This window comes from Sus scrofa, chromosome 13 (genome assembly GCF_000003025.6).
Source record: "Sus scrofa isolate TJ Tabasco breed Duroc chromosome 13, Sscrofa11.1, whole genome shotgun sequence".
In the NCBI taxonomy this organism is placed as follows: Eukaryota; Metazoa; Chordata; class Mammalia; order Artiodactyla; family Suidae; genus Sus; species Sus scrofa.
The window spans coordinates 73,239,272-73,263,525 of NC_010455.5; the positions used below are offsets into that span (position 1 = coordinate 73,239,272).

A 24,254-nucleotide genomic window follows, 5' to 3' on the forward strand; every position below is an offset into this window, starting at 1 on the left:
GCTCTGAGCACTGCATGTGGAGCCTCCCAATCCCGCCCCCACCCCAGAACCACTGCCCTCCTACCTGTGTCCAGGCCTCTGGAGGAGCCAAGGGCAGCAGGTGGAGGAGCCGTTGGCCCTGTTCTGGCAGGCTGGCTGGAGTTCTTCATGCGGGTCACCACACTCTCAGACAGCTGGGGGGGATGGAGGGAAAGTTACATCACAGAACCCTCTGGAAGGTGAGAATCCCCTCTAGCCACTTCCTCAAGGACCAACCCCAACAGAGGATGGAATTCTACTCAGAAACCTCAAGCCGGCCCACTGCCTCCCACGTTAATGCCATGGCTGGTGGGGCCCCCACGGACTGCACAGAGCACAGCCTGGCCCCTGCTGGCCTTCCAGCTTCACCTGCCACCCACTCACACTCGGTGGACCCTGGGTTCTCCCTTCTCTTACCACCCCAAATTCATCTCATCAGTACCCACCCCAGCCCCCACCCCAGCTGGTATCCAGCTGCCTAGGTCTGACCCTTCCCAGGCACCCCCTGCCCAGGTCCCTCCACCACAGGGTCTTCTGGGCCCCTCCCAAGGTAAGTTCCATTTGTCCCCCTCCTTCATGCCTGGGTCACAATAGCTGTGCCTCTGCCACATCCAACCTGCCTCATCCTGATGGGTCCTAAATACCTCTCCCTCCCCTGGGAGCCTCCCACCACCTCACCCTCACAGCGGAAAATCCACCCTGGCCTGACTGCCTCCACCTTCGCTCCCCTAGTGAAGCCTGATAACCCAAATGTTCCTTCATTTGTAGGGGAAGTGAAACAGGCAAGAGGGTGTCATAAAACAGTTTACTGAAATGAAATAGCAAGTAGGGATGAATCCAGAATAAAAACCTCTAAGAGTTTATGTTAGTATTTACACACAAGGCATCATAAACCACAGCTGAGAGGAGACAATAAAATGGCTTCAGGACAAGCCCCTGATCAGCAGCTCCACTTCAGGTACCCAGGAGAGGAGAGCGTCTGTGTGCGCAGAGAAAAGGGGCAGGCCATGGTTAGAGAAAAGGCGGCACATCTTCTATGAAGAACCACAGAAGCCTCGAGAAAGGACAGCTAAGCCATGTGTACCTGTCACAGAAGGGCACTACTGCTTAGTCCTTCAAGACCAAGACTACTTTGCGTATCTCAGTTTTGGAAAAAAAAGAGATGCACAATTATAAAGAGGCAGACTGCGGTGCAAATACGTCCACACCCACACCCCCCTAAATGCACACATCCGCTCAGAGAATACACGAGATGTTCCCTTTCAGCACTTCTGTGTTTTAATGTTTGACTGAGTATTTTTTTAAGCAACTATTGCTTTTTACAACAACAGTAATAGGGTCCTTCTAGTACTATACAAATCAAGTAGCTAAGTTATGATTATAGGGCAAGAGGAGACCAAGCATGCACAGCAGTAGAAAACCGAGAGCCCAGAAATAAACCTATGTATCTGTGGTCGACTGACTGGGAAGGTGCCAAAACCATTTAATGGAGAAAGACTGGTCTCTTTAACAGATGGGACTGGGACAACTGGACATCCACACGCAGGAGATTAAGGCTAGACCCTCCCACACACCATATACAAAACCCAATTCAAAAGGCCTAAATGTAGGAGTTAAAACAATGAAACTCTTGGAAGAAAACACAGAAGTAAATCTTTATGAACTTGGCTTTGGCCATGAATTTGGAGATATGACGCCAACAATACGAGCAAAGAAAATATAGATATACTGAACCTCATCAAAATTAAAACGTGTTGTATCAAAGAACACAACCAAGCAAGTCAAAAAGACAACCCACAGAATGAACAACTATTTGTAAATTTGCATCAGAAAAGGGATATGTAACTAGACTACGTAAACAACTCATTAATACAAAGAAAAATAACCCAATTAAAAATGGGCAAAGGATTTGAAGTCATTTCTCCAAAGAAGATATACAAATGGCCAACAAAGACATGAAAAGATGCTCAATAGCTTTAGTCATGAGAGAAATGCAAACTCAAACCACAATGAGATAGCACTTTCCATCCAAGACAATGTCTATAATTAAAAAGTCGTGCTGTAACAAGTGTTGGCAAATATACAGAGAAGTCAGAACCCTCATACACTGCTGGTGGCAAAAAAAATGGTGCGGCCACATGAAAAACAGTCTGGAAGATCCTCAAAAGTTTAACACAGAGTTACCATCTGATCCAGCAATTCTACTCCCAGGCACCTACTCAAGAGACATGGAGACACACATTCACACTGATTTGGACATGAATGTTCACATCAGCATTACCCGTAACAGCCAAAGGTGCAAACAATCCAAATGCCCATCAACTGACAGACGGGTAAATAAAAATAATGGAATATTATCAGCCATAAAAAGGAATGAAACACTGACACAGGCTACACAATGAAGAATCTGAAAACACCATGCTCAGTGAAGTAAGCCAGATACAAAAGTCCACTCATTTGAGATACCCACAATATGCAAATCTCGAGACAAAAAATTGACTGGTGGCCTTGAGCTTGGTAGAGGGGGAGACTGGGTTCTGATTACTAAAGGGTAAGAGGTGGGGGTTTTCCACCTATTATATGGTATCTCCATTTCAAAAATGTGTCTTATTAATCTGTGAAGCAGGAGTTCCTGTTGTAGCTCAGCAGTAAAGAGCCTGACTAGTTCCATCAGGATGCAGATTCAATCTCCAGCCTCACTCAGGGGGTTAAGGATCCAGCATTACTGTAAGCTGTGACGTAGGTCCCAGATTCCACATTGCTGTGGCTGTGGTATAGGCTGGCAGCTGTACCTCTGATTTGACCCCCAGCTTGGGAGCTTCCATATGCCTCATGTGCAGCCCTAAAAAAAGCAAAAAAAAAAAAAAAAAAAAAAAATTCTGTGAAGCATGTTAGTGGTAAGTGCTAGGAAGAATACACAGCAGTCCTGCATGGATGAGCACATTCGGGGTGGCTGCAGGAAGACCCCCACCCCCCGAGATGGTACTGATACAAGACTCCCACCCATGAGCAAGGAGGCCCAGCCATATTCACGTCAGGGCCAAGAGGAGGGGAAGACATTGACCTGGGTCTGGCCTGTCCAGGCCTGTATGAGGCCAGTGTGAGAGACCTGGACCTGCTGACCAGGCCAGAGGCAGACTGAGGTCAGAAGCTCAAATGTGACCCAAGGGCCAGAGGAGCTATGGTGAGGGAGGAGGAGAGGGGCATAGACTGAGCTGTTCCACCTGGTGAGTGAGGGGCTAAGGAAAACATTGGCAAGCTTCTCGCCGGCAGGAAGAGATTTGAAATATTTTTTAATGTTGCTACAAAATAAGCAAGTAATATTTTTAATCAACAAACACACATACACACACAGCAGTCACGCGAGAATAAACACCATCTGGGCAGTGCTTTCCGCACCAACAGAACCAGGATGGAGGCCCCCAGAGCCAGACAGGCCTGGGAACTCAGTGCCAGAGGCCCAGGTCACTGTGCCATCAGAGCTGGCCAGGAAGAGTCCTGTGTGGCCAGGAGGTGGAGGGCCAACTCCAGAGCAGCACAAGGACAGAGACACCCACCCACACCTGGCTGCAGGGTCCCACAGGCTCCTCACCCACCTTCCTCACTCCACTTGGGGGACAGGGCTCACAGGCTGCCCAGGAGTCAGTGCTTGGTGTCACACAGGCCTGGGTTTGAGTTCCAGCTAAGCCACTTATTAGCCACATGACCTTGGGCAGGGGACTCCACTTGGGAGGCAATGTCCTCACCTGTGAGGCAGATGTTACTCATGGTACACACTGTCATGAGGATGACAAGGCTGGGGCTGGGGGGTGCTGTGCACAGCGGAGGCCACAGAGCAAACCAGCACAATCAAACCAGCATGGTCAGGTCAGTGGTCGTGTGAAATGGGACACAGAGGACACTACGCCCCCTCCCCCCCCGCCAGGCACACCCTAGGTATGCAAAAACATGAGACCAGTCAAGAACAAGGACTGAAAGCGCCCAGGACCCTGGAACTGATGGTTCTGTTCCATGTGCAGCTGCAGAACCTCCCTCCCGCTCTGCAACCTACCCAGAGTGAAACTGACAGACTCCTGGCAAAGTGCCCTCTGGCACTGATGTCCTATGGCTCAAATGTAGGCCTGGAGTAACTCAGGGACTCTGAACAGAAGGACCTTCCATGCCACCACCGAGGTGCAGGCGGCTGGCACCTGCACCAGTCATGGCAATATCTCAGAGCCTGAAAAGAGATGAGGGCTCCTCCCTCTGTCTCTCACGGCCCACGAGAGCCATGGCTGTAGGAGCAGCTGAGTTCAGGGCATGGTCCCAAAGCAGGATTAGAGGCTTTCCTCATCAGCCGTCCAGCCTATAAACCTCGCAGTCCCGGGAGCAAAAGGCTGGGTGAAGGGGCTGCTTTAAAAGCCCAAGTGGCCTCATCCATCCATCTCTGGACACAGGAATGCCAGGAGTGAGGAAGTCCTAGTCACAGCCACCTCCCTGCCAGGCCCAGGGAGCAGGACACTGTCACCCCCCACAGCAGCAGGAAGGCCTTGTGCTTGCCACAGGCCACCAGCTGCAGGCAGGCTACCCAGCCCCTCTCCCAAGGAACAAAGCCAGCTCCCTGACCCACCCCAGCACAGGAGCAAGGGAGGAGCCCCACTAGCATCATGGGTGGGTAGGGCCATGAAGGGACAAGAACAGAGCCTACTAGAAGCCCAGCAACCCCAGGCAGGTCCCAGGGACTCAGCCATGGAAGAAGACTCTTCCTGCCTCTCCCACGTGTGAGGTTGTGACCCTGCAGCCCCTCTTCCCCTGAACACAGCTCAGGGCAGCAGAGATCCTGCTGGGCTCTGGCCATGTCCTGGGTGCCTGGCATGCTGATATGCTGGAGGGATCACTCAACACGTGGACTGTGTAAACACTGACTGCAGGCCCGGACCATAACCACTCTGGGGGGGTGGGGGGCGGAGAGTGCAGACACGACAGAGACACTGTTGTCCTCAGAGAGCCCGCAGTCAGACGAGGAAGGAGGTGGCAGAGGGCTTCCAGAGAGAAAAGGCCCGAGCACAGCAAGGGCAGCACCCAGAGAAGCCAAGGTCCAGCCCAATGGAGAAAGGTCACTAGAGGAGAGCCAGAGGTTCTGTTCATGATGACAGAGAGGAAGCTGCAGTCCGTAGGGAGCCGAGAGAACAGGTGGCAAAGCCCAGAAAGGGGAAAAGCTCCCAGAGGCAGGAGTCAGAGAATGCTGGGGGGAGAGAGGACCACACGGTGAAGTGACCAGACACATGGCATTTGCCCGGACATGCTGGCAGGCATGAGGTGTCTACAGCATGGTTCACACAGTGACCTCATTCCTACAGCCAAAGGGGAAGGTGCGCTTGTTGTGGAGGCCTAGGACAGCCTGAAAGGACCCACAAGAAACTGGGAACAGCTGGCATGCAAACATAAGATGCATTCTGCCAGAAGATGCCTGGAAGGAATGGATGAGGAGCAGATGACAGCCCAGCTCTCTGGAGAGGGTGCATCCTTGCTGAGCCCAGAACCACTGTGTGTGCGTGTCCTGGGTCTGTCCCAGCAGCTCTGCTCCACAGGCAAACACACACAGCACATGGGCAGGGGTAATGGCAGGAGCTGCATCTGGACAAAGAAATCAGGGCCTCGCCAGGCAGACCATAGGGAGAAGGAACCTTCCCCACACTCTTGGCTGTGGGGGTAACTCACCCCAGCAGAGGGCCAGTGGCTCCCATGTAAGGACAGCGCTAAAGACAGCCCTGCAAGCACCTCCACGTGTCAGGACCTTGGCCAACCCCATACCCACTGGACAGATGAAAGACTGAATGCCAGGAAGTCACAACTCACCCAAGACTACAGAGTCCTAACTGCCAGAATCAAGACTAGGGCCAAAGCTGGGCAGCTGACGGGACAGTGCAGGTGGTGACACGGACAGTGCAGGTGGCAACAGGCAGCGAGGGGACAAGTCACCAGTGCAGAGGAGTGCCAACTCAACAAAACAAAAGATCTGCAAGTCGCCTTGCCTGCATCTGTGGTGCTTTACTGAGCCCTGGGAGGGAGAAGGGGAGCACGCAGGCATTCAAGAACAGGCAGCCACTTAAATTAGGAAACAGCGCCTTTTCAGGCTAAGAGTGCTCCTCATCCAGACACTTCTGAGACGCTGCTCCTGAGCATTATTCTCCACATCAGTGAGGGCTCTGATGTCCTTCAGGTGACTATCCTCAGTCCTCACATGGGATGCAGGGCTGAGGTGCAGAGGCAGCCCATCCAAGTCCCTGGTGGCCACTTACACATCGTCTCCAAGGACCTACCTTCTGAGGACTGGCGTGCAGCCCCCATTCCCCCTTCGGGGCAGGCTGAGCGCCAGGCAGCTCCCAGGTGGGTCAGGACTGCCAGCGGCCCGTGGTGCCCAGACACCCAGCCTGGGAGGTGCTGCCAGATTCTATGACTCTTAAGAAGACTCCTCCGCTTTGCCTGTAGCCGTTGCCTTGGAAATTCTGTTGGCTGTTTCTTCTGTTTTCTGTGAGCTGAAATTAGGTGCACAGATTTAAATCCAAGTGTCGGGATCAGAAGAGCCCTGAGATCCCACAAAGCCTGGCAAACACCAAGGCCCTGGGTCTGGCAGGGGGCCTAGCAAGACAGAAGCAGTGCAAGGATAAGGTGGTGGCAGGGTGAGAGCACAGCCCTGGAGGCGGGGGGTGGGGGGTGCTGCCTGGCAGATCCAGCAGATGTTGCCACATGGAAACACCGAGACTTTCATATTACCCCCCAAAAAAGCTAACAACTGAATTTATGTACAGCCTCCAAGTTTTAAATGTTATCAATTAATACCACAAAGTTTTTGGGCTGGTGGTTTCCCTTAAGAAACATGGAGCCTCTGTCCAAGTTCAGTTCCAGTTCAAGTGCTGGGGCCAGAGATCAGTAGCAGCAGTCCTACTCACCAGGTGTGCACAGGGCAGAGCTGCCCGGCCCCCAGGAGGGTGACCAGTGAAGGGAACACTGAGCTGGCCCTGAGGAGTCTGGTCTAAGCAAAGAGAGAGAGGGGACAGAATCACAGCACAGAAGCAAGACGTAGCACAGCAGGAGCATGTATTCCCCCCTGCAGGGCAGGCAGTGACAGGAGAGGTGGTGCTGGTATACGGAGGGCCTCAGGAGTGAGGCCAAGAAATCTGCATTTAACCCAGAGGCTAGGAGAAGCACATAAGGATGGTAAGTGAGGGGTCACACTGCTGGCTTCAGTCTGAATAGTCATAGACACCACAAGCTGGCGGGGGCCACCCGAGAGCGAAGTCGCTGGACACGGAAAGGAGGTGTCCTTTTTCCCTATGAACCTCCAATGAACTGTCTGGATTTTATCACCATTTCCCAAAACCTACACAAAAGTGAAGTTTACCTTTTAAAAACACATTACCCTAGCACCAGATTTGTAGGAGGCAAGCCTATTGGGAGAAAGAACAATTTATCAGACAGTCAAGGAAGCTGGGGTGGGCCTGACTGAGACAGACTCAGTGAGAGCAAAGAGGAGACGGTAAAACAGAAAATCTGGAAGGTAGGCTCAGAGTTGTCCTCATATGGAGAGAAAAAGGGCACGTGGGATCCAGCTTCCTGGATGAGGCCTGTCTGGATGGCCCTCTGCACTTAAGGAAGAGAGGTTCTAAGAAGGTGGGAGTGGGGGCACAGTGAGCCCAGAGGATGCATTGCACTACAGGTGCCCAGGAGACTTGCAGGGGACACTGCCAGTGGCGTCGGGACAGGTCTGGCTGGGTATTTAGAATCCAGACAAAAAGAGATGGCCGAGGCATGGTACACAAGGGAAGGAGGGCTGAGCTAGGGAGCACTCTGAAGAGACATCGTTGGGATCCTGGGAATCAGGGCCTCGGGAAAGAGCAGGTGGTGGAAGCCAAGGGGTCCTGGACAGAATCAACAAGCCTCCACACAATGAGAGGATGCTGGGGTTATCCTCTGTGCTGTACTGGGCGAAGCTGTGGTACCACCATGGAGTTTCACCTTGGAGAGGGATGAGCGCTCACATGCTAATGCTATTACTGGTTATGCTGCAGCACCACCAAACAGGGGTTTAAAGGATGCTCAGAGATGCTCCAGGACGTTGCTGCATCCGCCCTCATTCACAGAGTATCTGTCTGGAGCCAAGAACCATCCTCCCCTCAGGAACTATGGGCCAGGAGGAGGGACCATGTGCTCTGCTTCCCTGAAGGATTGGCCCCTACGGTTTTCAGATACCTCACCTCCAGAAGATGCAGTGTTTGGGGAGCACCAAGGAAAGGGCCCAGCCTGGGAACGGCACCCGAGTGGCACTGGGGGACGTGATGCCCTGTTGCACCGGTTTGCTTAATGCAAAGCCGGGAGAACCAGGCTGGCTGCCTGCTTTTCCTGTTGTGGCCCATCCATGGCACACGCCAAATGGTCAGCCAGGTAGAGCACAGAGCTGGGAAAGAGTGAGGAGGTCTCGTGACCAAGCCCATTGGGAAACACCTCCTGAGCTTGGCCTGGCCTGTGTGTAAGGAGAGAGACACACCCCTGTGCAAGTCAGGGCTCCAGGCCAGGTCCTCTGGGATCCCTGGTCCCCACACTAACCCTAAGCAACGTGAAGACAAACGTTGTGGTATAAAGCTACAGAATGAGAAGCGCTGACGTTCACACTGAGACATTTAAGAAGCACGTCACTGGGCAACAGGTGAAAAAGGAATTCTGCCACATGCATGTGGTGCAAGTTTGTGTTAAAGCCTGGAAAGAGTAAGAAGCAGAAGAGTAAGATTCACAAGCGGCAGTTGGCCAGCTTGGGTAAAAAACAATCACCAATTCTCTAGTCTGAGCGTGCAATCCAAAATGCACATACTAATGATCCAGAGGCTAATAAAGAAGCCTCTGCACTCCAAGAGCTTACAAAAGAAAAACAGGACAGAGAGGAAGGGGTGATGGAGAACACTGATAAATAAAATCATCATTCTGATAAAGAGCATCTATGAAAAACCTACAGCTAATACACTCAGTTGTGGAAGACCAAGTGTCCTCCCTAAGTGCAGAAACATGGCGAAGACATGTACTCTCACCACTTCTGCTCAATACTGTACAAGAGGTTCTACCCAATGCAATAAGGCAAGAAAAGAAAGGGCATCCAGACTAGAAAGGGAAAAGTAAAAATGTCTTGTTTTGTAGACAGCATGATCCTACCTACATAAAATCCTATGGAATACACACACACAAATACTACAACTAGTAAAGGAGTACAGCAGGTTGCAAGACACAAGATCAACATACAAAAATCAACTGTATTTCCACATGCTAGCAATGAAGAATCCACAAATTAAATTAAGGAAACAATTCCATTCATAAGAGCATCAGAAAGAAAATAATTTGGAATAATTTTTTTTTCAATGTAGGACTTGTACACTGAAAGTAAAAACATTGCTGGGAAAAACTTTAAATAAAAGATCCAAATTAATGAAAAGATTTCATATTCTCAGATTGGAAAACTCCATATTGTTAAAACGACAATTCTCCCCAAGGTAATCTTATAGATTCAACACAAACCCCATCAAAATCCCAATAGGCTTTTTCACAGTTGACAAATTGATCCTAAAGTGTATATGGAAGTATAAAAGGACATAAAACAGCAAAACAATCTTGAAAAAAAGAACAAAATTAGAGCCTTATACTTCCTAATTTTGAAATTTCCCACAAAGCTACATCATGATAGTGTTGCACTAGCAAAAAGACAGACATATAGCCTACAAACCAATGGAATTCTCAAAAGAATTGGGAGTCCAGAAATAAACTCTTATGTTCACGGTCAACCAATGTTCATCAAGGTCCCAAGGTAATTCAAATGGGAAAAGGATAGTCTCCTCAAAAATGGAGATTGGAAAAATTAAATACTGCATACAAAAAAGATGGATTTAAACCAGAGTTCACCAAGCTCTAGTACTCAAGCCAAATCCAACTTAACACTTGATTTTATAAATAAAATTTATCGAAACAGCCACACCCATTCATATTGTCTATGGCTACTTTCACCCTAAAACGGCAGAGGTGAGCAGTAGTGATAAAGACCTCAGGTCAGCAAAGCAGAAAGTATTTACCAACTGGTCATTTCCAGAAAAACCTTGCCAACCCTTACATCAAGTCATATACAAAAACTCCAAATGGATCACAGTTTTAAGTATAAAAGTCAAAACCATAAAATTCTTAGAAGAAAGCATAGGAGAAATTTCCCTTTTTTTTTTTTTTTTTTTTTTTGTCTTTTTGCCTTTTCTAGGGCCGCACCCTCAGCATATGGAGGTTCCCAGGCTAGGGGTCTAATAGAAGCTGTAGCTGCCGGCCTACACCACAGCCACAGCAACGCAGGATCGAGCCACGTCTGCGACCTATACCACAGCTCACAGCAACGCTGGATCCTTAACCCACTGAGCAAGGCCAGGGATTGAACCTGTAACCTCATGGTTCCTAGTCGGATTCGTTAACCACTGAGCCACGATGGGAACTCCATGGAGAAAATTTCAATAACCTTTAGTTTGGCATAGATTTCTGAAATATAATACCAAAGCACAATCCTTAAAAGAAAAAAATTAATATATTAAACTTCATCAAAATTACAAATGTTTGCACTTCAAAGACAGCATTAAGAAAATGAAAAGGAGTTCCTGTTGTAGCACAGCAGAAATGAATCCAACTAGTACCCATGAGGATACAGGTTCAATCTTTGGCCTTGCTCAGTGGGTCAGGGATCCAGCATTGTCGTAAGTTGTGGTGTAGGTCACAGACGTGGCTTGGATCCCGAGTTGCTGTGGCTGTGGCGTAAGCTGCAGCTGTAGCTCCCATTCAGCCCTAGCCTGGGAATTTCCATGCGCTGTGGGTTCAGCCCTAAAAAAAAAAAAAAAAAAGGGAAGAAGAAAATGACAAAAGCCACATATTGGGAGAAAATATTTGCAAATCATAATATGATAAGGGCTTGTAAAGCAGCATGAAGAAATCTTCCAACTCAATAATAAAGACAAATAATCCTATTAAGAGCTATTAAAAGTAGACAAAAGATTTGAATACACATTTCACCAAAGAAAATATGTGGGTGGCAAATAAGCACACAAGAAACATTCAGTATGATTAGTTATTAGGGAATGCAAATTCAAACCACAGTGACGTACATGTCACACCCACTAGAACTGCTATAACCAGAAGACAAAAACAAGGGTTAATGAGGATATGGAGAAACTGGAACCCTTACATACTGCTGGAGGAATGTAAAATGGTTCAGCCACTTTAGAAAACAGTTCAACAGTTTCTTAAAAAGTTAAACCTAGTAAGTCACCAAATTCATAAACAGAATGACCCAGCAATTTTACTCTCAGGTATTCAGCCAAGAGAAATGAGACAATCTACCAAAAAAAAAAAAACAAAACCGAAAATGTTAACAGCAGCATTCTTTGCAATAGTCAAGAACTAGAAACACTCCATCCTTGTTTGACTCCATAAGCAAAATGCAGACTGTCCATAAATGAGATGCTATTCAGCAATAAAAAGGAACTACTAATACACACCACAACCTTGATGAACCAGTGCCAAGCACACTGTACTAAGTAAAGGAAGCCAGACGTAAAAGATGCACAATGTCTTTACATGAAATATCTGGAAAAGGCAACACAGAGAGACAAAAGGATTAGTGGTAAACTGGGGCTGGAAGTGGGAGTGACTGTAAACCAACAAGGGATCCTTTTAGGCCTTGTAAATGTTCTAAAATCCCATTGTGACGACAGCTGCTCAACTCTAAATTTGCTTTAAAAAAAATCACTGAAATGGGTGAATTTTATATGGAAAATACATTTCAATAAAGCCATTTTTAAAAGGAAAAAGAGGAGTTCCCGTTATGGCTCAGTGGAAACAAATCGGACTAGGAACCATGAGGTTGTGGGTTCAATCCCTGGCCTCGCTCAGTGGGTTAAGGATCTGGCGTTGCTGTGAGCTGTAGTGCAGGTCACAGACGTGGCTCAGACCTGATGTTGCTGTGGCTCTGGTGTAGGATGGCAGCTATAGCTCCGATTGGACCCTAGCCTGGGACCTCCATGTGCCATGAGTGCAGCTCAGAAAAGCAAAAAAAAAGAGAGAAAAAGTCGCCATCAGCTAAAATCTTCCCAATGCTCCCTTCTGGATTAGAGAACCACAATGTTGCCTCCAGGACAATGTAGAGACAACCCTGCCTGGCACTCAGGACCTCATTACTGGCTAGCTTTCTCCACCACCCCAAGCTCCGAGTGGCTGCCAAGGACACAGGCTTACAGAGATGGAAAGTCTGAGCTTCCAGCTCTACCACCAACTCGCTGGAACCAATGGGTTACTTCACTTCCTTGAAGCTGTTTCTTTGCTTCTGATGGGGATGACAGCTCACAAGGTCATCCTAGGGACCAGCTGAGATGCTGTCTTTAAACCACTCAGCCCAGAAGAGACAGGCTTCTCCTTGGGCTCAGGCCCATGGTCATCTTCAGCTCCACAGAGCAGCGGCATCTCACCAGCCCACCTGGAGCAAGGAGCTGCATAACTCTTTACAACCTCTTCCGTTCCCTCGTGCTGTTTTATTCTTGTCTCTTTTCTATCAGTCAGTTTCCACTCCTGGGCTGAGGTCTCCATGGGGGCAGGACACTGTAGTTTGTGCCGTCATCTCTGCAAGGCCAGGCCCAGGTCACAGTAGGAACTGCTGGGGCAGCAGTAAGCGGTAGCCACATGTAGTGCTGGGACACATGGCTCCTCGGTGTGCTCACACTGAGGACTGATTCTACTACCTCTTCCTGGGTCTTCCCCTCAACACTGGTCCACACATGCCTCAGTGGAGTGACGAGCAAAGGCAGAGTAGACTTGAGCGTGTGATGAGCCTGAGGACACAGCTGAAGCAGCAGCCTCGGGAAGTGACTTGGGAAGAGCAGAGGGAGCTGAGCGGTTGGAAGGCAAAGGACGGAGAGCAGCAAGGAGTCTGGATGTAGACAAGCAGCCGACTCCAGCTGAATCACCAAAGACGGCTGTGTGTGGGGCAGAGGACAGTCACACCCAGGTGCTATAACCATGTGTGTGCCTCCTCTTACTGGAGATTAAACATACTGGCTGAAATGAAATCTTTATGTATTTCACACATGCTTGCTCTGAACAATGGAGCTGAACACAGCATTTTGCATTACTTAAATTTCTTTACCTTCCTCGGAATTAGATCTTGGAGTAAATACGTAAATTTATGCAAATAAGTGTGCAAACTAGCAAGGCATTTAATTTTAAGGAAATTAAGAGTACTTTCCAGGCTAGGGGATGACATACAAGGGGCCTTTAAGAATATTTAACCTAAAAGGAAAAAAAAGGAGCTCCTGATGTGACTCAGCAGGTTAAGAGATCAATGTTGTCTCTCTGAAGATTCAGATTCAATCCTTGGCCTCACTCAGTGGGTCAAGGATCCAGCCTTGCTGCAAGCTGCAGGTAGGTGGCAGATGCAGCTGGGATCCAGTGTTGCTGTGGCTGTGGTATAAGTTGGAGCTCCAATTCAACCCCTTGCTTGGGAACTTTCATATGCCACAGGTGCGGCCATTAAAAGGAAAAAAAAAATTTAACCTTCTCTGAAGTAGCAGGCAAATGCTCTGTTGTGGCATCTACCTTCTATTAAATGAACTTCTCCTTTGGTTCATTCAATGATCTTGTCCAGCAATTTTTTACTTGCTTGCTTTAAGGCAAGGTGGACTCCCCAAATCTCAAGCCACTTTGCAGAAAAATCTTCACACCAACTCTGAATTGCCATCACCTCCTCTCTCTGGTCTCCCTCTCTGAAGCCAGGGTCAGGAGTGGACAGAAGGAACAGAGGAAAGAGAAGGAAGAAAGCAAAGGGCTCTCATAGCATGGGGCCATGCCCCCAACTGTACGCCTCTGGACAAGGCACTTATAGTCTCTGATGGGTCTGCCCAAAGCTCCCTCTTGTTTTAACAGTCTTGATAGAACCTGCGCCCTATCAGGACAGCTAGGAGCTGTTACACAACCTTCACATTGCCTTGCATATGGGAGGGGGCTTGTAGTAGTGAGAAAAGGATGTTTCTTGTACCCAAATGATTAAAGTCCCAAAAGTAACACCTTGGACATGTTCCTTAATGTCGCTAAGCCTAAGTCTCCATTTTAAAAGAGAATTCAGTCTTTGCAGAACTGCTAAGACCTAGAAACAAAATGCCCATCTGATATAAGACCCAAAAAAGATGATGTTCCTTTAATTTAGGGGACATCCCCTTAGAAAACTGTGACTGACTGAATTTTCCAACATTCCCCAATGTAGGTGACAACAGTGGGAGAGGGCCCAGAGAACCTTTCTATATTCTGATTCAGCTACTGCCTCTCACCTTCCAATACAGACATTTTCTCCTCATTCTGTCTTTGCAACGAGCCAGATCAAGACTAGATAACACCTAGCAAGCACTAAATAGGCTACGCTAAGAGGCCCCCACAAACACTCTGCACTTTTCCTAAACATGTCCACATACATCGTCTTACCCTAGGTTGCACCTGGATTATATAGCCTCCTCTCATTTTTTAAAAGATGTGGTGATTGAGACTCAAAAGATAAGTTGTTCATCCCAGGTCACACAACTAATGAGCATCTATCCGGAAGTCAGACTTCCTAATGTCCTTTTCTGAGCCACCTCCATAATCAACTAATTCACCTAAGCTCCGTACCTGCTTCACTGGGTTCATCCATTTAATCATTTAGCAATGGTTTACAAAGCACCAGCCTTGTGCCAGGCACAGATGCAGGAAGCAGGGCACCGAACCAACAGGACACTGAGTCAGCGGAGCTCGAACCCAGCTCGCCAGCTTGTTGCTCAGGTGACCTTGGCTAAGTACCTCAGTGCCTGGTTCTCAACCCATAAAATGAGCAAACCGAATCCTACTTCTAAAGGGCTGTTGAGAATTAAATGAAAAGATCCCCACTAAGCACTCGGATGTGAGCTGCTTTTATTCTTCCTCTAGACTCTGGGGATAGGGTTTGGAGTCAGGCAAGAGCCTTGGAGCTTACCCAGCAGCGGGAAACACAACAGGAAAGTCAAGTATCAATAGAAGTTTCTCATCGTGATGAGCCCTCGGACAAAAACAACTGTGAAACCGCGGGGATGGGAGTGGGGGGCGGCCACTTTAGACTGAATGGTCAGGGAAAGATACTGAGGTGACATCTGAGCTCCCACAAGAACGCACGAGCCGACACAGCCCGTGCGGAGGTCGTGTGCCCAACAGACCCGCAACCCAAGGGGCAAGAAGGCCCTGAGGCCAGTGAACAGGGGCGGGAGAGGGGAAGGGGGAAACTGGCACGGGAAGCTGTGGGAGAGGTAAGCGGCTCGTCGTCCTCGTACAGGCGTGGCGTCCCCGGGCAGCGAGGGCATCGAATCCGGGTCCCGACAACAGGCCCCGCCCCGGCGTCCGCTCCTCCTCCCACCTGGCAGCGGCCGAGCCTGCGGGCGCGCTCCGAGGTCGCGTCCCTCTCGCCGCTGAGGAACGCCCGGCGCCTCCACGCCCGCCCTCCGGCCGCCCGCTCACCCGGATGCCCTGCAGCACCCGGACCCGCTCCTCCTCGTCCATCCCGAAAGACGCCCTGCGGCCCTCGCTGCTTTCCGCGCTGCCCATGGCGGGAGGCGGCTCTGGCGCGCCGGCTCTTCCGGACGGCGCCACCTGCCAACAACGCAGCGTCCCATTGGGCGCGGCCGCCGGGCTCAGCCAATCGCGGGCGGGCCGCAAGGCATTGTGGCGGTTGTAGTCTGGCGGCGGCGCCGGCTGGACCAGGCGCAGGAGCCGGGAATGTGCGTGGTCGGACCGCGGGTTGGGAGGCCTGCTGACGAGCCGAGCGGAGGGGGCAAGGACAGCGCCGAACCGGCCGAGGCGCTGCAGGTTCGTCAGCAAACCGTGCGGAGCAGCCGGGGAGCGCTGACCGGCCGAGGACACCCGGGATGGAGGGAATGGTGAACAGTCGGCGAGCGGCCTGTTGAGGAGCCTCCTGGACGCCGAGGAAAACGGCGGCGTCTCGCTGCCCGGCGAGAAGCTGGCGGGAGGCGCTTGCTTTACCTTCGGAGCTGGAGCTCCGTCTCTGGGGGAGAATAGCCCGCGATGTGAGGGAAGGACTGTGCTGGGCCCCCGGTCAAGGGCCCGGCAAGAAGGGCTCCGCTTGGCGGAGGGAGGAGCAGCCCAGCGCTGCCGGAGAGCGGAAGGGGCAGAGCCGCGGGCCTGGTGAGCGGCTCCAGTGCTTCCTAAAGGCCCACGGAGGACAGCGCGTGGTCCTAGGCTTACGGACACTCAGGCGGCTCCGAGTGCCCTGAACGAAGTGCCCTGCCCTCAGCCGTGCCCTGAACGAAGCCCATTTGTTCTCTGAGCTGCCGACTGGCTTTGATTCGCCAAAGTGGGCCTGGGGCCGAGTTGGGATCATGAACTGGGAAACAGCCGACTGCTCCAAGAAAAGAATCATTTGGAGCCTTTTAGAACTTGGACGCAGGGGTAAGGAGAACAGTGTGGAAGAGAGAGAGAGACGCTTCGAGATGACCACAGCTTGGCCTTGGACGTGGGGTAGGGGCGCTAGGGGGGTTATGAGCAAAGACATCAGCTGGTTTCCTTCAGGATACTTTAATTTGCAAATCTCTCTCCATCCCTTCATCTGTTTCTTCACTATAAGCAGAGGCTGAGGTGGGGATTGTGGTGCAAGAGGTTTATGGGGGGGATGCTTCAGGAGAAAGCGAAGATGTCAAGAGCTGGTAGTGGCTTCAAGTCACCCCCACGGCTCTCAGAGCACAAATTACGTCCAGAATTGGTCCTGCTGGGAGGCAAGGGGCTGACCTTCTGTCCCCCGCAGCAGATGGTCATTAGCACCCTCAGGGAAGAGGGCATACGTGAGCTCTTGGCAGCCAGGAGATGGCCTCACCAGCTGGTGAAAAACCTGAAAGGGGCACTTTCAGCATCCACCACATGTTCCACACTTTTCCAAGGTCTCCTGAACACCCTGTGACTGAAAAAGGGGGTTATAAAAAACGAGGAAAGGGATGGATTTATTTCTGAGTCAGATGATGAAGCAAGTAACCACTGAACTAAATGAGTAAGACAAGAGTCTGAGCCACAGGTGACTCTGAGGCTGTGTGGCCCCCCACCCCCACCACGTGCAGATGCCGGTAGAGAATGGGACTCCCACAGGACTGAAAGTGGGGGGCACACCGACCCCAGCAGAGCTCATGACCACCCAGTAAATTGCGAATTCCTACATCACAGAGAAAACTGAAGTGCAAACAGGTGAAGAGAATGTGACATTATGAATCAAAAGGTGAGGATTTTAATAAAGGCAGTAGTGAGGAAAGGAAGGGAAGAGAAATTCATGGTTTGAGCACCTGTTGCCAGGCTCAACCTGGCACGACCAATTCATTTTGCCCTGGAAACCATCCTGAGAGAGTATTTCCTCTGTCTAAGGGCCTGGAAACAGGCTTCAGGGAGGCGAGGTGTTGTGATGGGCCCACTTGTTGTTGCCCTATACCCAGGCTCCTTCCTTAGAACAGAACCCAGTTCATCAGTGAGCCTGGTTAGATAAATTTGTGCCTAGGCTCCCACTGGCCAAACTTGGGACTACGAGCACTATAGCAATTTGACCAATTGAACTTATAACAGTTCGTTTTTTTAAAAAAATCCAGTAGTCTATCTGTTGAAAGAAATGGGCTGTGTAAGAAGGGATTGGTGGGGGGGAACCTCTTTAAAAAGGAATGCCAGCAAATCACTGTGAGATAAAAATTGCCATTTTGCAATCCTCAGTGAATTACCTGAATCAAGCAGAAATTATTAATGGTACCACAAGCTGTTGAGTGATAGGGGGTCAGGAAACAGGATATTCACAGGACCCCCAAGTCCTCCACAGATTTCTGAGCCATCACAAAGAGAAAACTGTTAGAATGAGACGATGTGGAAGTCACCTCTTTAGCCAGATGGCTGAATTTAGCATCACAAAGAGTGGGACTTGACATGATGTCCCTCCCCAAGAGATGTAAGGGACACACAGCTTCCCCTTTGGAGTGTTGTCACAACATGCATGACCTGAATCCAGCCATGAGGAAACAACCAGACAAATCCAGAATGTGAGGCCTACAACACAGCGGTCCTGGGCTCTTCCAGAAGCCTAATGTGATGAAAAACCTAACAAGTTTAAAAGACGTGAAAGAGCATAACAGTTAGATACAGAGGTGAATCCTGATTAGATCCTGGATTATAATGACAGCAGCAGCAAAACTGTAAAAAGGTACTTAAGATTACTGGGAAAGTTTTAGATAAGGAATGGTGTCCTAGGTGATGTTATTGAATTAATGTTAATTTCTTATTCTTGGAAGATGCATTTGGAATTAATTGAGGTGGAATGTCAGTGTCTGCAACACACTCAGATGATTCATGAAAAATGTTAACAATAGATGAATCTAGGTAAAATACATATTGTAATCCATTATATTATTTCATTGGTTCTGTGGGCTTGAAATTTCAGAATAATGAACAAGAAATAAAGTCCTACATTTGAAGAAATGAAAAATACTTCCCTCCCCAGGTTCACTTCTCCCTTGGAGCTGAAGGCAACCTTGTGACCTCACTCTGGTTGTATGGCTGTTGAGCCATCCAGTACCTGGACAACAGCACAGTGCTGAAGAGAGCAGAGAGATGAGGTGCACAGCTGAGCTCTGCCTCTTTCTAGACTGGGCCCCTTGGTTTGCTGATAGAAGAGTAGTGCCAACGTTACGTGGAGTAATTGCCAGGAGCTTAGACTCTGAATTCATTCCATGATAGCTATTATTATTGAAAGGTTGGTTTGTTTGTTTATTTTGGAAACAACACCTTGGCAACCAGTATAGGAGGTGAGTGGAGAGGGAGTTGTGTGAGGTGACTTTCTTCTAGAAGAAGAGAAGAAGAAAAGGGCTGGCAGAGTAGAAAAGTAATTTACTTTGTCCTTGTTAAAAGCCAAAAGGAAGCTTTTTCTATAAGATCAAGGAAAAGTCAAGGATGTCTGCTTTCACGATTTCTATTCAACATTGCACTGGAGTTTCTAGCCAGGGCAATTAGATAAGAAAATGAAGTAAAAGATTGGAAAGGAGGCGTTCTGTTGTGCAGTGGGTTAAGGATACGGTGTTGTCATTGCTGTGGGGAGGGATTCAAGCCCGGCCCAGTAACTTCTACATGCCACAGGCACAGCCAAAAAAGGGAAAAAAGGATTGGAAAGGAAGAAGTAATAATCTCTATTTGTGGATGACATGATCTGATTCATGAAAATTCTAAGGAGTTCACATGCACACTCAATAGAGCTAATAAGTTCAGCAAGGTTGCAGGATATAAGAACAATGTATGAAAATCAGCTCTAATTCTGTGTCCTTACCATGAACATAGAAAAGAGGAAATTACTACAGTTGCACTTAAAATAGCATCAAGAAGGATGGAATGTGTAGGAATAGATTTGGCCAAAGAAGTGCAAGACTTGTCTTCTGGGAACTACAAAAAACACTTTTCTGGGAAGGGGGATGAAATTGACAGGGAGATAAAACTTGGGATAGTGGTTACATGATCTATACAATTATCAATACTCACCAAGCTGTACACTTAACATCTAGGCACTTTACAGTATGGATATTATATCTCAGTAATAAGTTGAAAATATTTTGGGTAGAGGGCTAACAACATAATGTGTTTGTCATTCAGGCAAAATGTGGGTGTAGGACATGGCTGTCCTGGCCACCAAAAGCTCCCTACTTCACCTGCATGTCTGGATGTGTGGCTTCCTTGGCCAACTCAGCAGGATAAGTGAGCCTTAGCTTTTCCTGCCTCCAGGACCGTCACTTGTGTTCACATCCACTAACTGTTCAGTCCAATGGTCGCTCCCATTTGCAAGAGCTGGGAGGTGCTGTTTTCCCGAGTAGAAAGGAAAAATATCTAAGCACTAGGGACATCATGCACAACTGTCAAGTGAACACCCATTGATCCCCTGTTTTCTCAGAAGGTCCACGTAAGGAAGATGTACGGGTAATAACAAACTTGACACGCTGAAAGATTGCATTGGGACATCTTATGAACCAGAATCGTGATACCACATTCACACGTCTTCAGCCAAGCTCTTCCATGGATCTTCTGCCTTAAGAAGGTGTTTCCTGGCGCTAAGACTGTCCCCCAGCAATGCTGGCATGGATGTACCTTTGAAGGCAAGTGGTTGCTGCTCTTCACTCACCTTTTCCCTCTCTGTGTGCTGCCACTAACTCCTGCTGGGCTGAAGTTTGGGACCACTGGGGAGGAGTGGAGCCCTACTGAGAAGGGTGACACTTGTGTGGACAGCTCCGATGGTTGGGACACTGGGAGGAGTGGTTGAAGGACTGGGGTCCTAGTGTGGGGGGCATCTCTGAGGTTTCTGTGACTCTTCCCATCAGAGCCTCAGGCTCCTCATCTGTAGGACGGGCATGATTCCAGCCCCCTGTTCCCACCACTTAGAGGCCTGAAGAACAAGAGCAGCTGCATTCCAGGCATTTGTACCCTTCAGGCTGGCATTGAGGCATTTGTTGTGTGGGTGTGGGTTTGGGGAGGTAGAGGTTCAGGATAGGGGCAGAGCCAGCTCAGTGAAGGAGGGAGGAAAGACAGAAAACTGGTAGGAAGAGGAAACTGGGGAAGGGGTGATGGTCACAAGTTGCAAATGGATAGATTGTGTTCTGTCCTATGTGGTAGAAGCTTCTCTTCCTTTCTGTGTATTTAATATCACTAAAGTGAGCCTCAGCCACCAGTGGCTTTGAATTGGATAAGGTAATTTCGTACAAAAGTGTGTGTGTTGAAGCCGACAAGACTGACTTCCCCCAAATCCATCGTTGGACCATCAGTAGAGACCCCTTAGAAAACGGTTGGCCGGCAGTGGCACTAGGAAGGAAGTGCCAGGGCCCAGGGCAGGAGGAAATGGGCTGTGGTGGGAAAACTCCAGAAAGGCTGGTTGGGTCAGGGGGTTGGAAGCCTTCCAAGGTGGGTACAGCATTCCACCCCAGAAGCCATAGACAGTGGAGAACTCTTGACTTGGGGCCTGGGGAGGGGTCTGAGCCGTGCTCTGGGGCACTTTTCCACCCCCCATCTTTGGAGTCACCGTGGCAGTTGATGAGGAAGCCCATCCCTGAAACCTAGTCTGCTCTGCATGTGGACAGTGCCACCTGATTTGAGGGAGCCACTGCCGGCCCTCAAAGCCTTGAGTGTCCACAAAGAGGACAGGGCTGACAAAGCACTCCTGGGGTGTTTTTTGGGGCTCCCCTCTCCCCCAGGCCTGCCACCTGTGGAGTGGGTGCTTCTCCCTGTGGGGACTCAACAGTGAGGGGCTGGGTCCAGCAAGGATGGAGGCTCCTCCCCTCCATCTGCCCAGCAGGCTGGCGACATCTCCTCTCCTGCATCGGGGTGTTATCCTCAGCTCCAGGTATCACACCCGCCACTGTGGAGTAAGGGGCTGATGAGGTCGTGCCCCCTCACACAAAGTGGTCTTTCCCAGAAGCCCATCTTTCCTGCAGCCCAGGGTCACCCTGCCCTGGGCCAGGCCCCAACTGAGGGGGCAGGGTGTTCGCAGCTGCTTTAGACCAGTTCCCCAGGCTTGAAGTCCAAGTCTGCAAAGACCCTCCAGCAGCCCCACTTCCTTCAGGATGGGGCAGCCATGGGCAGTACCCTGTGAGCATGTGGGAGCTGGGAGAGGAGAGGTGGCTCCTGCCACTATGCCCCCGCTGCTGGGCCACCAGCTCTTCGGAACCGAGGCAGCGCCTGCTGTGGGCAAAGCCTCAGGAGAAGAAGGATTAACTGCATAGCACACGTTACTCAAGCAGCAGGTTGGAGAAGCTTCCCCAGAGCCTGGTTCCTTTTCTGCTTCTCCGAGTTTTCGCTTCAGGTTTGGCCTGAAGGGCTGCTTCTTGAGGGGCAGAACACCCAGGACAGGCCAGAGAGGGCACCCTGGAGCCCGAGGTCTATAGCCCTTTGTCCCAGTTCCTTGGGTGAGCACTGTGGGTGCTTCCATCTCAGTGGGAAGACAGGTTAGCTCCCCAAGACCCAGTGGGCCTTGGAACTATAGCAGGGTGGCAGTGAGCCCCAGACCAGGCATCAGGGGCTTCAGGGCCAGCAGACTTGATCTGGCCCTGCCGCTCTCCTGGGATGTCATGCACCTCCCCGCCTCACCCATCCAGGCCACCCTTCCCACCTCTCACTGGTAGGTTTTATCTTCTTCCTCCTAAAAGGAACATTATTCCTGGATATTTAGCACTTAGTTATTTGTTTATGGTTGGTCTCAACCAGTACCACCCACAGTATGTGCGCTTCCTGAGATAAAAGCTTTGGAGAAGAGGAATGGTGTCTACTCATTCATCACGGATGAATGAGGGGCCTGGGATGGAGCAGATACTAAGATATCTGAGTGAGGGACTGAGTGAGTGAATGGATATTTCTCCTGCTAGTGAGTGAATTGTTCCACATTGCAAGAAATGAATACAAGTGATGACCTTCATATCAGCCCCAGCTGTGAGATCTCCAGCAAGTTACTTTGCCTCCCTCTGTCTCAGTTTTCCCATATGTAAATCAGGCCTAAGCACAGTACCTACCTGTAGGGCCGACGTGGGATTACGTGAGTTAATACCTGTCATGGACCCCAAATGACACCTGGCAAAGAGGCAACACTCAGTTATCACTAGTTCTTATTATGCTGCCCCTCATCCCCAGAAGCTTGCCAAATTGATGCTCAGGGTGCCTGACTTGCCTGAGGTCACACAGCTGGAAGGAGGCAGAGACAGCGTTTGAACCCTGGTCCAGACACCTCAGATGAAGAACCCATTTCTAGGAGGGAAAAGGGGGCTCCTGGCCTGGGGCTGGGCACCCTGCTAGTCCCACTCCCAACCCTGATGGGACAACCAGCCTGGCACCTGCTGCAGCTGCACTCCCGCCCCCATAGGACTCTTCCAGAGTTTTATGAATTCTGTAAGATGTACTCACAGACTTGAAGGAATAACGTTGCACTGTAATAAGAGCTACAGATTGACATGATTCCTCAGAGAGTTCATTGCTGATCCTGGTTACCTGATTGGCCAAACACTTTTCTACCTTTTGCTGCTGTTAGCAGGGGAAGGGGGGACAGCCCATGCATGCCCCCTGATCCCCCCGCAGGAGCCATGGGTCCTTTTGCTATTGGTTTGCAGGCGCTTGTATATAGTCCACATGTCACTCGTCTTTTGCAGGTGCTCTATTTCTCCCACCTACCACTTGTTTATTACCTGTAGATCATTTTTTGACAAGTTTAATTTTTTTTTACTCAAATATCTAACCCATGCCCTTTTTCGGCTTGCAGATTTTATGTATTAGGAATATCTCCTACTGAGATTGTAAACAGTTTTTTAAGTGTTTACCTTTTAAAACCATTTGTAGTTTATTTTCATTATGCTATGGGGTTATGCTGGATAGTATGTTTTCATAAAATAGCCAGTTATTTAGATAGACTTTTATACATATAGCTGCTGTCATTTATTGAATATCTTATTGTTTTTGCTACTGATTGTGTGGTCATGGAATTCTCTTGTAGCTCAGCGGGTTAATGATCCAGTTGTTACTGCTGTGGTGTGAGTTCAGTCCCTGGCCCAGGCACTTCCACATGAAACAGACATGGCCAAAAAAAAAAAAAAAAAAAAAAAAAAGTTTTAAAATCAACTTCATGATAAAAAACCTGTCTTGCCGGAGTTCCCGTTGTGGCACAGTGGAAACAAATCTGACTAGTATCCATGAGGATGTGGGTTTGATCCCTAGCCTTGCTGAATGAGTCAGGGATCCAGCATTGCCATGAGGTATGGTGTAGGTCGCAGACTCGGCTCGGATCCCACATTGTGGCTGTGGCATAGGCCAGCAGCTGTAGCTCTGCTTTGACCCCTAGCCTAGGAACTTCCATGTGCTATGGGTGCAGCCCTAAAAAGCAACAAACAAAAACGTGTCTTCCATATGTACATGGTCCATTTCTAGGTTTATTTCTCTGTTCTTTATAGCAACTCACCACTGATTTAACTGCTATAGCTTTATCAGATATTTGGATATCTGACAAGGAAAGTGTCCTTACTGTTTTTCTCTTTTCAAGTTTTCTTGACCACCTCTGGAGATTTTCCTTCTTGGGGAAAGAAATCATCTTGTCAACAGCCATTAGCAGGCTTCCCGAGACCTCAGCTACAGCTCCGCTAGATTGATGGATTAAT

The 24,254-nt window shown here is 49.4% G+C and overlaps 1 protein-coding gene across 1 annotated transcript in view; it reads right to left on the reverse strand.

The window, feature by feature from the left end:
* CHCHD6 (coiled-coil-helix-coiled-coil-helix domain containing 6) overlaps window positions 1–23,685 on the reverse strand; it is a 160,789-nt gene extending 137,104 nt beyond the window's left edge. Inside the window, 2 exon segments of the mRNA XM_021069811.1 lie at window positions 65–173; window positions 15,571–23,685. Coding sequence (XP_020925470.1) covers window positions 65–173; window positions 15,571–15,657 — 196 coding nt within the window. The 5' untranslated portion in view covers window positions 15,658–23,685.